Source organism: Diplotaxodon limnothrissa, linkage group LG18 (genome assembly GCF_057381915.1).
Source record: "Diplotaxodon limnothrissa isolate DT_005_m linkage group LG18, D_limnothrissa_male_GT1.1, whole genome shotgun sequence".
NCBI classification, from domain to species: domain Eukaryota; kingdom Metazoa; phylum Chordata; class Actinopteri; order Cichliformes; family Cichlidae; genus Diplotaxodon; species Diplotaxodon limnothrissa.
In genome coordinates this window covers 7,472,686-7,484,920 of record NC_140613.1, presented here as the reverse complement: position 1 = coordinate 7,484,920, position 12,235 = coordinate 7,472,686, and the positions used below count along the sequence as shown (strand labels likewise).

General features: G+C 45.7%; 1 protein-coding gene across 3 annotated transcripts in view; it reads left to right on the top strand.

Moving 5' to 3' along the window:
* The first annotated feature begins 1,627 nt into the window (after positions 1-1,627).
* Positions 1,628-12,235, top strand: part of LOC146613007 (contactin-associated protein-like 4) — a 154,398-nt gene continuing 143,790 nt past the window's right edge. For all 3 annotated transcript variants that reach the window (XM_085378752.1, XM_085378753.1, XM_085378751.1), the window contains exon 1: positions 1,628-1,712. In XM_085378752.1, coding sequence (XP_085234878.1) covers positions 1,628-1,712 — 85 coding nt within the window. The remainder of the gene's footprint in view (positions 1,713-12,235) is intronic.

The following is a 12,235-nucleotide window of genomic DNA, read 5'->3' as shown; positions in this document are numbered from 1 at the left end:
TCAAAGAGAACATTGTTATTGTTTAAATTCAAATTGGGAGATATCCATATTAGCTATTCCAGAACAGGAGTTTCCACAACATGGTGCCCGACTGTTGCCTGGTTTGATGAAAACCCAACTGACAACCCAACAATCACTGACCATGTATCCAGAGTACCCTCTGTAGCACAATGTCATTTAAAAAAAAAAAAAAAACCACACACAGGCTGATATTCTTCTTCAGTTTAAAATAAAGATGGACACTGTAGCTTCTGCATTTGAAAAGGGAAGCTAGCACATATGTGCCTAAAACCTGCATTATTTTTTCCAGTTGCCAGAAGGGGGCACGTCTTCGGGTTTAAAAACAAGTCAGATTTTATAGAGGTCTATGGGAAAGCAACCCTTTGCTCACTGATCTATGGCCACAGAAGTGTCTCAGTCACAAAGCTTATTTAAAATAAGGATCATGTTATAAATGATGGTTTCCATCTGACTTAAAAAGGAGAACAAAGCAGAGCATGCTTTAGTTTGGTGAACTTGTCTCACAAATACATTAAGTATGCTTATACCACAATTTTCCTTTTGCAGACTCACCTTCGCTGGGTGCCACCTGTTCTTCTAATGTATCTGCAGCATCTCAAAGAGATGAGCACCAATGTTCCCCAGACAGCCAAGTACAGGGCACTTGTGGAATACATTTTCAAGACAGTAATGAGATGCTAATGCAAACACTTGTCATGTCTTGGTGACAATTGAAAAAATCAACTTAAAACAACGAGATAATCAAAGATTGTGGAAAATATGCTTGTTTGATTACTTACAGAGCTGGGTGAGAAGATTGATGATGCTCAGCTCTTTGTGTGGTAGCAAATGTAAAGCACAGTCACTAGCTGATTCGGTTAGCCTGGGTCTTGGCAGTACTTCCTGGAGTTGTACACATGTTGCCCCTCATTTCTCCCCAAGAAATGTAAATACAGCTTTATATGAGATTTTACAGCTGAACGTTGTAATGACAGCCTTTTTTTTATTAGCTATTACACATCGCCTTCATTCTTATGCACTTTTTGTATTGCTTGTTTATATTTATTGTTAAACTAATGTGACTGTGTTGAATGTTTGTTCCCCAGCTGTGCGCACGTTTTAAGCCCACACGGGAATATAACTTGCTCCAAATGTACACAGATTTAGGCGCTTGCACAACTACTTTACTTTTTGTAAATAAAAAGCATTCGAGTTAGTGAGATTTAAAATGCACACACCATAAAAATGAAGTGTTGAGTAAGGCGTGGATTTGTGTGTGGATGTGCATTTCACGTGAAACGAGTCTGCCTGGCAGGATTTATTACCCCATTGGAACTGAAGGACCCAATCTTGCAAGGCGCAGGGCTTTTGAAACTGTGCTTATTAAACATCGATGGACTGAAGAAGAGCTTTCAGAGGAGAGGGAGGCGCACGGAAGCTGCCGCTGGGAACGTGTAGTAAGACCCTCGACTCGCTCTCTCTCTCTTTCTCACTCTCCCTCACTGCCTCCCTTCCTCCCCTTCAGTTCTGGTTTGAGGAGATCTCTCTTGGAGCTGGAGAGGAGAGTTCGTTCGTCTCTCTCCTCCAGCAGCCGCCGGGCTTCTCTGCAGCCTCTCACCGCTTCACCATGGATCTGGGAACTAAAAGAGTTGCTGGGATTATCGCTCAGGTCGCCCTGCTTCTCTCCTGCGCATACGGGACGACCGGAGAAGGTGAGCCGGCTGTGCGTTTTTTACTTTTCCCGCAGGTAGCGCAGCAAGTGCGGGGAGTCTGCTTAAAACACGACACCATTCATCTGATTAGAGCGATAGAAACACGGGGGACCGATATGTTTTTGTTACTTTTTAAATTAACATTCGAGCTTTATAAAGAGCTTTCTTCTTCTTCATCAGCTTTCAGCGCGTCTTCGTTGCCAATCAGAGGAAATTAAAGAAGTAGATTGTTTTTAAAGATATTTTTGCCCTTTTTATTAGAGCAACATTTAAGCCTCCTGCACAAGTCAACTTCTCTAGAAAACATTCCCCTTGTGATTAAGCCCCTTGTATTACATCTTTCCAAAGATTCCTGATTCTCAGACTCACAGTGCCTCCTGAAAACCTTTGTATTTAGGATGCTGCAGCCCAGAAGGTTTCACAGAGCTCAGTGTTTGTCAGTAAAAGGTCTCAGCTGTGTGTTCAAACCTCTGTAGGCTGAAGCCTTTATGATAACCACTGAATCGAGTTCATCCACTCCATACAGCAAGGTTATGTGTTTGCTTTCTGGTTAATTTTGTGCTTGGCAAAGCATGTTGAGCCTGCCCGGAGTACAAGAGTGTGGGTGAAGCTGTGTGTGTGTGTGTGTGTGTGTGAGTGAGAGAGAGAGAGAGAGAGAGAGAGAGAGAGAGAGAGAGAGGTTGAATGCAGCTTGTACAGTAGATGTGGGCTTGGGACTGAGAGGATGCTGGGTTGCGTCTTAGGTGAAGAAATGTCACTTTTCATCACTGAATCATGTCTGAGTTGAGCATTAGTGAGTCTCCAGGTCTCTAGTTATGTGTCATTGTGGGAATGTGAAGCTGGGCGTTGCTGTTATCTTCCTCTGCCCGAAAGAAGAGGCGAAGGGGAGAGAGATGGACAAAAGGAGCAGAGAGGGAGATGCCATACGCTTGTACACATTGGAAACAGATGGCAAAATGACTCTCCCGCCCTCCTGTCTTGTTCTCTTTTCTCGCAGCTCAGTGATTTCTTTTCATTTCTTATTTCATAGCTTTTGTTACAGGCCTTCGATGGGGTCTGTTTTTAAACTGTTTTTTTAACAGAAAAGCAGAGACAGGAGACATCAGTTGCGTTCGGTCTGCAGGCTCTTCCTCGTCTGATTTATTAACAGAGTTTAACAACGTCCTTTTCTTTTCATTTAGACACACACATTTCGCTTTTAACAACACAAACATTCAATTAGGTCCATAGCTCAAACCCTTTTGGTTACCTTGCACTCTCGCAAGAATAAACTTACAAAATAATCATTGTATATGAACGTCCTTATTTACAATAAATCTGTAACCAATTTTACTGCATTTCAGCATCAAAAACATTTCTGTGCAGCACCACTAACACTGCAATTAACCCGCTTATGTCACCTTTATACTTTTCTTATACTTTAACAGATTCAAACAATATATTACATTTGTAACCAATAAACAAAAATATTCTTCCATTGCTCACAAACAGTTCACAATCATCCACAAACAGTATACATCAGACTATTTACATTTGACACATAAGAACTGGGTAGGTCCTAATCAACTGTAACTTCCAATAATGCCAGGATAAGTGTCTAAGAGCTCCATTTGTCACAAAATAAAACAGGTAATAAGACCAGCTGCCTATTTAGACTACGAGTGAAATGGCGGCTGCCATTACAAATGGCGGTATAGTTAGCTTTCTCTCAATCAGTGAAAACACACTCTCTCACAACATTTGCGGTCTTTAAACTAAGACAGAAAAAGGTTTCTTGCCTTTATATGTACATTGTGGTGAGCAAACTTGAACTACTGACCTGTTTTTTTAACAGAAAAGCAGAGACAGGAGACATCAGTTGCGTTCGGTCTGCAGGCTCTTCCTCGTCTGAGGCCGAGACGCGTTGCAACAGCCTATCGCACTCACCACTATCTCCCCCTTGTGGCAATGCCACGCAATTACATTGTCCATAACGCTAAATGAAAAGTGCAATACCACCATAAAATCAGGTCTTTTACATCAAAAACAATTCACAACAAAATTACAATTGTGACCATACACTCGTGGGCGTCACACACTCCCCAACAAAAAGAAAATGGCTCCTGACATTTAACCTCTTACCCTTTAAAACTCATTATACTCATTACTCAAACAACTCAAATCACATCCCCTTCCCACATACCCACATTCCTTGTGTACTAACATGTATAGATTGGGCAGTTATAATATACAGGGAAGGTGCCTGGGTGTGCACAGTGAGATGTTGGAATGCGATATGGCACTAGGGGGAAGTAAGGTAACAGGGGATATGGTGGCATGGTGTAGTGTGTTGTGTTTGGTGACTCGTGCACTTCAGCACAACTGACTGATGGATGCACCCGGAGAGAGGGCTGGCCAAGGGTGTCATATGTGAAATGTGTAACAGGCCGTCGTTCTCTAGTAGACCTTCTTAGAACTGATTCATTAGTCGGCGGGGCCACGTTAGGTGTATACTGTGCCCTTTCTGAAAGCGGCAGTCCAACTTCTCCTTCGTCGACTGTGAAAGGCACTTCAGTGACTCCTGATTCCTGTACCCTCTCATGTTCCTCCTCTCCCATGTCGTTGTCAAGTTCAGTGCTTTGGTGTCCACCATCTTGTTCCATTCCTTGTTCCCTCAATTCATCTGTTGCTTCTGTTGGCTGAGGTGCTCCACAGTTGACCACTCTGCTGAACTCAGCTGTTCCTCTTGGGGGTCCAACAGTATGGTTACAGGTATGTAGTGCATCCTCTTTGTTCCCACTTCTCAAATCATACCTCAACTCATAATACATGGAACTCTCATCCTCATCGGAGCTTGCGTCAGAGTGGGGTTGAAACTCTGTCTCTCCTTGAGCTGGTTTTGGTTTCTTTTTCTTGACGGCGGATGGCCCGTCCCCCTTATCTACAGCAGGCAAGTCCACAGGAAGCTCATTGACAAGATGCAATAGATTGCGATGCAGAACACGCACTTTCTTCCCCTTTGCCTCTGAGGTCACTCTGTACACTGGGCTGTCATTGATCTGTTCCTTCACCACATAAATGGTGTTCTCCCAGTAGGACCTTAACTTGCCAGGACCACCCCTCTCAGTCAGGTTCCGCACTAGTACTCTGTCTCCAGGTTGGAGTACCACTCCTTTCAAATGCCGGTCATAGTGTTTCTTTCCACGATCACTTGACTTTTGGCTGTTTCCAGATGCAATCCTGTAAGCCTCAGTCATTCGTTCTTTCCATTTCTCAGCATAACCTCTTGCAGTTTGTGGCTCTCCATCAGTAACCAACTTGAACAGGAGGTCTACTGGCATTCGTGGATGTCGACCAAAAAGCAGAAAGAATGGCGAGTAACCCGTTGCTTCATGGCGAGTGCAATTGTACGCATGAACCATCTGTGGGAGATATTCTCTCCATCTTTCTTTTTTTTCTTCACTCAGGGTCCTCAGCATCTGCAAGATGGTACGATTAAAGCGTTCAGCTGGGTTGCCCTGAGGGTGGTACGGAGTTGTTCGAGAGTGCCCCACATTGCTCAACTGTTGTAGAGTCCGGAAAAGCTCGTTCTCGAACTCCCGCCCCTGATCATGGTGCAGCCTTAAAGGGTAGCCAAACCTGGGGATATAATCACTGAAAATCCTTTCAGCTGCAGTTTTGCCACTCTTGTTGCGGGTTGGATAGGCCTGGGCATACCTAGTAAAGTGGTCTACCACAACTAGGATATACTGATATCCGCCCCTGCTTGGCTCTAAGTGGAGGTAATCAACTGAAACCAATTCCATTGGTGAGCTTGTGGTAATGCTGGACATGGGAGCTCGGACATGTGTCACCGGTTTCTTCTGTTTGATGCACGGACACTGCCGGGTGACATAGGCTTCGATGTCTCGCCTCATGTATGGCCAGTAGAACCGTTGCCTCGCCAGGCTGAGAACTCTTTCTACCCCGACATGCCCCATGTCATCATGCAGATGTTTCAGGACCAGAGATTTGAAGCTAGCTGGTAAGACTAGTTGGCGCTTTTCTGCAGTCTTACGATACAGAACTCCGTCTTCTAAGCTCAGCTTTGTCCACTCATGCATCATTTTCCTTGCCGGACCTCTCACATTCCGTCTCATGTCATCTGTCAGCTTTTGATCTGAGTCTTTCATTTTCATGATCTCACCTATCGCAGGATCTGCTCTTTGAGCCCTTTGTAGTTCATCCAAATTGATGGGCGTGACCATTTCTTGGATTACTGGTTCAAGCTGGTCACCTTGCGCTAAAACCAGAGCAGCGATCCATGCGACATCTCCATGCTTGCCTGCTCCACATCCCTCCCAAGTAGCGGCAACAGCTTCTTTGGAGAGCTCTTTTGTACATTCAGTGACGTATCTGTCAATGTCAAGGGGACTCCTCGACAGGGTGTCTGCGTCAACATTTACTTTGCCAGGTCTGTACCTTATATCAAACCTGAAATCTGATAGCTCTCCCACCCATCTGAACCCAACCGCATTCAACTTGGCGGTACTCATGACATAAGTTAAGGGATTGTTGTCTGTGTAGATGGTAAAATACGGGGCATAGAACAAGTAATCCCTGAACTTCTCGCAGACAGCCCACTTGAGGGCGAGAAACTCAAGCTTGCCCGAGTGGAGTCTGTAATTCTTTTCAGCCGGTGTCAGTGTTCGGGAGCCGTATCCAATCACTCTTAGCTTCCCACTCTGATGTTGGTAGAGAACGGCCCCAAGTCCTTTATCAGATGCGTCTGTATGAAGGACGAAGGGAAGCTCAAAATCCGGGTAGGCAAGTACAGGGGGGTTTACCAACATATCAATCAACTTACACAGGGCACCCTGGTGCTTCTCTGCCCACTCAACTGGTGTTTTGGATGGTAACTGTGCGCCTTTCCCCTTCTGTCCTGTAACCTTCCCCAGAAGATGCTCCTCTTTGGTTTTCTTGGGTTGCAAAAGCTCATAGATGGGTTTTGCTATTCTCGAGAAATCCTGGATATATGAGCGATAGTAACTCAGGAACCCAGCAATCCTCCTCACATCTCCCACTGTGGCAGGTGTCTCCTTTTTCAGGGCGTACACTGCCTCGAGATCTTTTGGGTCAATGCGTACTCCTTCAGCTGACACTAAGCGCCCAACATACCTCACTTCTCTTTTAAATAGGTCACATTTTGTCGGCCGGAGTTTGACTCCGTAGTTCTGCAGGGCTCTCAAGACTTTCCTCAGCCCTTCCACATGTTCCTCAAAAGTCTTGGCGTAGCACAAGATGTCATCCAAGTATGGAATGCAGCACTCATCCCGAAGGGGAGCCAGCATTTCTTCCATACTGCGTTGGAATGCAGCAGGTGCGTTGGTAAGACCGAAGGGAATTCGCACCCATTCATAAAGGCCCCAGGGGGTGATGAATGCAGTCAGATGGCGGGATCCTTCTGCTATAAAGCCCTGGTGATAGGCTTTTCCCTGGTCCAAAATGGAGAACCAGTTGTAACCTCCTAAGGTGTCAATGAGGTCCTGGATTCTTGGTAATGGGTGGCGATCAGGTACTGTGCGCTGGTTCAGGAGACGGTAGTCGATACAGAGCCTTAGGGAGCCATCCTTTTTCCGCACGCAAACTATTGGCGCAGAGTAAGGGGATCTAGACTTTACAATCCATCCTCTTGCTAAGAGGTCCTCAATATACTCTTTAACCTCCTTATAGAGGGGTTTTGGAATTGAGGTGTACGATTTCTGAATTGGGGTTGTGTCTTTGAGTGTTATCGTCATTTCCAAGCTGGGAATGCACCCCATGTCATTCTCATCACGTGCAAAAGCCCCTGACTCTTCCCTTAACATTTTCTTGGCAACAGTTTGTTGGTCTTCAGTCAGGTGGCTAACATCGACAGGTGGATCCCATTCCTGTGTTGCTTGATCTTCACTGCACTGCTGGGGTATTTGAGATACACCAGAGTCGACATCTTGAGTCACTTTGGGCTCATTGAGGTTTGGTAAGTCAGTTTGTACGACTCCTGCTATTGGTTCAATAGTTCCAAGGGCTGCTCTGCCGGTGAGGGTCACATCATGCTTAGTGTGGTTGCCAATAGGTACTTTGACATATGGGACTCTGGCATCACAAACTGTGAGGAGGCTGTTGCCAACATCAAGCTGTTGCAGTTGTGGGTTGCTCTCAGTTGGCTCAAAGAGCACGAGAGGGTTGGACCTGTCAACTGTAGAGGAGACTTTACACTTAACATACTTAACTTGACCAGCTGGAATTACTACATCATACAGGCCCACTTTTAGGACACTCTGGCTGACCACGTTATCACTGGTAAGCTTGGTCTGGATGAAGTTGACCAGTGCCGTCACTGTGTCATCCTGGAGGTTCATCGCGCTGCGCAGGAGGCTCACAATGGTGGGTATGAGGTTTGTACTAGCATTTGGCCCCAGTATCAGCTGTTCAATTACATTGAAACCAATCAGGGGGCAGTCCATGGGCACACTGCTTACTAAAAAGGGAACTTGTACAGTCAAGTTTGGGTCACTATTCTCTGGGAGACTCACCATCACGCCCACCCAGCCGTCGTAGGGTAATGGCTGGCCATTAACACCAAGCACACTAAGAGCCTTATCTCCAATAAGTTCTGTCAGTGGCCGGAGTTTGTGGTCAGAGAGGTAGGTTTTTGCCCACTGGCGATCAATGAGACTCACTTGTGCACCTGTGTCCAATAAACAGTCCACTGCAAAGCTATGAATGTAACACTTGATTTTACATTTTTTCCCAACAAGCTGTGCCACTCTCTCACTTGCCCCTGTGTCTGCATTTTTCGTTGGAAGGGTCGCCCAACTACTTCTGACATGAGCAAACTCTTCTGAGCACATACCTCGTGATTTTGGGTCTGGCTGTCCACTGGTTCTGGGCGTGTGTGTATCAGCAGGAGGCCAACTAGAGCTTCTGGGTTGGCTTCGTTTGAGACATCCCACTGCCCTGTGACCTGTCTCCCCACAGATAAAACAATGAGTGCATGAAGTAGCCCCACTTTCAATACACTTGGGACAGCCATACTGTTTTGCAGTTTGTCTGGGCTTCTGCTTTGGGTGTGCACACTGACAAGTGGGTTCACGAGCCTGACTGGCTGTGAGAGACTCAACCACTTTGGTCAGGGTTTCCACCTTCGCAGCCAGCTCTTCTATGACTTTATTCTTACTCTTAGATTTACAGTCAGTCATTTCAGTGTCTTTGGCAGGTTCAAGTTGAGCAGTATGAGCATGTGTTACCTTTTGTCGAGTGGAATATCCCAGTCTTCGCTGTCGCTCACTCTCTTCGCTTGACACTTTGTTCACTTGCCTTATCAAGGCTTCATCTGACACACTGTAGTCTGATAGTAGTGGCTTGAGTTCATTACGAATGTCACTATATTTTGGTAGAAGACCTTGATGAATGGTGCGTAGAAACACATTTGGATCGTACGTGTCTCATACGCAACGTCCATGTTATCCTGCCTGGATGCAAACATGACTTTCTGTTTCAGTCCAATCATCCTGTAGAGGAACTGTTGTGGAGTTTCATGGTCATGTTGCTTAGTGCTCAACAATTCCTGAAATAACTCACTCCCACTCTTCTCACTCAGGTGTGAACGTAGTAAGCTTTTGAGTTCAATGAGGGTCAAGTCATCTTTACTGATCAACATGTCCTTAAACTGTCCAGGCTTGATAATACGGAGCACACCTTGAATGATCTCTCCCTCTGTGTGCTTCACCTTAAGCCCCTCCTCAATCTGCTTACACAGTCCATGGTAGCTAATGTCAGATGTAATGTCCCCAACCTGACCCCCATGTACTTTAAACTCTCTGCGTTGCAAAAATGGCAGGTCTCTTAGGGAAACCATGTGATCAGGCTTAGATTGTCGCATGTCTGTGGTGGAGTGGCTGGTTGTCACGCTCTCAGCTCGAGGCTGGAGTGACTGTGTAATAGGGGGGGTGGGTGTGTCTTGTGTTGCAGATGTCACTTGTAAATCTGCTAACTTTTTACCAAGTGCCTCGTAGTTAGCCTTTAGCATTTCATACTCTGTTATTTGTGGATTAACAGACTCAAGAGGCAATATAGCTGAGGTAAGTACATCACTCTGTTCCGGGTGCTTAAGTGTTGTGAGAGTAACAACATTTTCCTCTGAGACTACAGGGTGAGATACTTCAGCGGCATGACTATCAATGAGATGAATAATAGCATCTTTCAACAGCAGTAGGTGTGAAAACCCCTGATCCTCTAAGTCAAGCAATGTCTTACAGCGTAGATAAGCACAAACATAATCAAAACAACTTTCCTCATCACCACATCTTACACTTGCGGGGTCCACATCAGGTACTGGTGTGATGTTTGTAGCAATCTGGAAGAGTTCCTCTGCTGTCAGTGCATAAAGACTCTTTCTGATCTGCCAAGCCAGTTCTTTTCTTTCACGGTCCTCCATTCTGTGTCTTTTGGCTAGCAACTCCTCACAGTGCAGTCAGCTCAAACACGCAGCCCGTCACCTCTCCAGCAGGGGTTCCCCTCCTCGACACAGGTCCCGCTGCTGCCTCAGTTGCACGTCTGCTGTCCCAACACGCCTGCCCTGTGATGGCTGTCTCTGGTTCGTTGATTAAAGGATCAGCAGTCACCCACGTAGCATGCTGATCCCCGTACGGGCCACCAAAATTATGTTACAGGCCTTCGATGGGGTCTGTTTTTAAACTGTTTTTTTAACAGAAAAGCAGAGACAGGAGACATCAGTTGCGTTCGGTCTGCAGGCTCTTCCTCGTCTGAGGCCGAGACGCGTTGCAACAGCCTATCGCACTCACCACTATCTCCCCCTTGTGGCAATGCCACGCAATTACATTGTCCATAACGCTAAATGAAAAGTGCAATACCACCATAAAATCAGGTCTTTTACATCAAAAACAATTCACAACAAAATTACAATTGTGACCATACACTCGTGGGCGTCACTTTCCTACATTATGTAACACGGGGCGGAAAGGCTGATTCTATTTCCACAGTGTTTTTTTTTTTTTTCCAAAGGAAGGAAACCTTCCTCCAAACGGACAGAGCAGTGGAGCCGCCGAGGGAAAAGCACACGATACAAAAACTGTAGAATTAAAAATATAATTTATTATATTTAAATAGTTAAAAAGGTAAAATGAATTAAAACAACCTTGGCCAAGGGAAGACACAATAAAAATCAATAACACACAACATTAAAAGTCCAGTGGGATCCACCACGGCCTAAAAGTCACAGAAAACTAAGAAATCCAGCGTAGTAGTCAAAGAGGGAAACCCAGCGGAGTCCTCGCCTTCCTCCCCGCATTCCACGTCCCGGTGCACTGAAGGAAGGGAGGGAGCGGCAGTCACTATTCCTTTGACAGTTTACTTTATAAAAAGGATAAGTCAAAGACTTACCCGGGTGGGCAGAGCTCTCAACTCCGCCCGCCGCTTCCTTAAACTGGAATCGGTACCGCTGTCTCACTGCTCCTGTTCTCTCGCAGTACACAAGCTGGCTCTTATCGTTATTGCCGTCCGACTGCCACTGTCTCGTCCCCAGCCGCTGGTCATCTTTTGCTCCCCAAGCGCTGGTAATCTCTTTCTCCTCAGTCGCTGGACATCTGCTCCTCTCCAGTCGCTGATTGTCTTCCTCTCATCGTCTCTCTCTTTCTGATCATCTCCCCTCCGATCATGTCTCTTCCTCTGTCTGTGTTGCTCGCATTCTTCTCGCATTCCCTGTCCGTGTCCCTTGTGAACACCGGCTACAACCCTTTTATGTGTCATTGAGCACTCTGTAAATTACCTTTCCTTTCCTCTCAGGTGTGTCCAATTAGTAAAAACGGGAGAAAGGGCGGAGTCTCTCCAGGACAATTTGCCGGCAACTAAAACATGCAAACTAAATAAAACACTGCACAAAAATATAACCAATGCATGCAATATAAAAAATAAATATGTACACTTCACATTAAAATACAGCATTAAATTCCACCATCAGGCCGGGGTCTTTCTGTGTGGAGTTTGCATGTTCTCCCCGTGTCTGCGTGGGTGTCACGGACCCAGTTCCAGGGATTCGGGGTCCGTGAGCAGTGTGGACTACTATTGTAGTTATTATTATTATTATTATTATCATTATTGTGGTTGTTGTTATCATGGTTGTGTCTGCTGTCCTGTTTTTCCGTGTTGGTGTACTGTCAGGTGTTTAGGGGTGTGTGCTTGTGTATGTGAGGGTGCGGTCGTGGCAGGCACTTTTAGGCCTGGTGGGTGTGGCCCTGCCAGCTGACCGGTCCCACCCAGGAATCCACACACACCTGGCGCCGATCAAGCCTCGTCAGAGGAGCTTCAAAACAGTGTACAGCTATTTATGTATTGCTTGATAAAAACAAAATTCAAACTTATACCGTCAGATGATTTGTGTTCATGGCAAGTATCCAAATGTGTTACACATAATTTAATGGGTACAAAACAAATATTATCTCCCTAGCCACCTCAATTTTTATTGCAACATCCCTCAAAGCCCCCCGTTTCATCTGGCCCCTCCC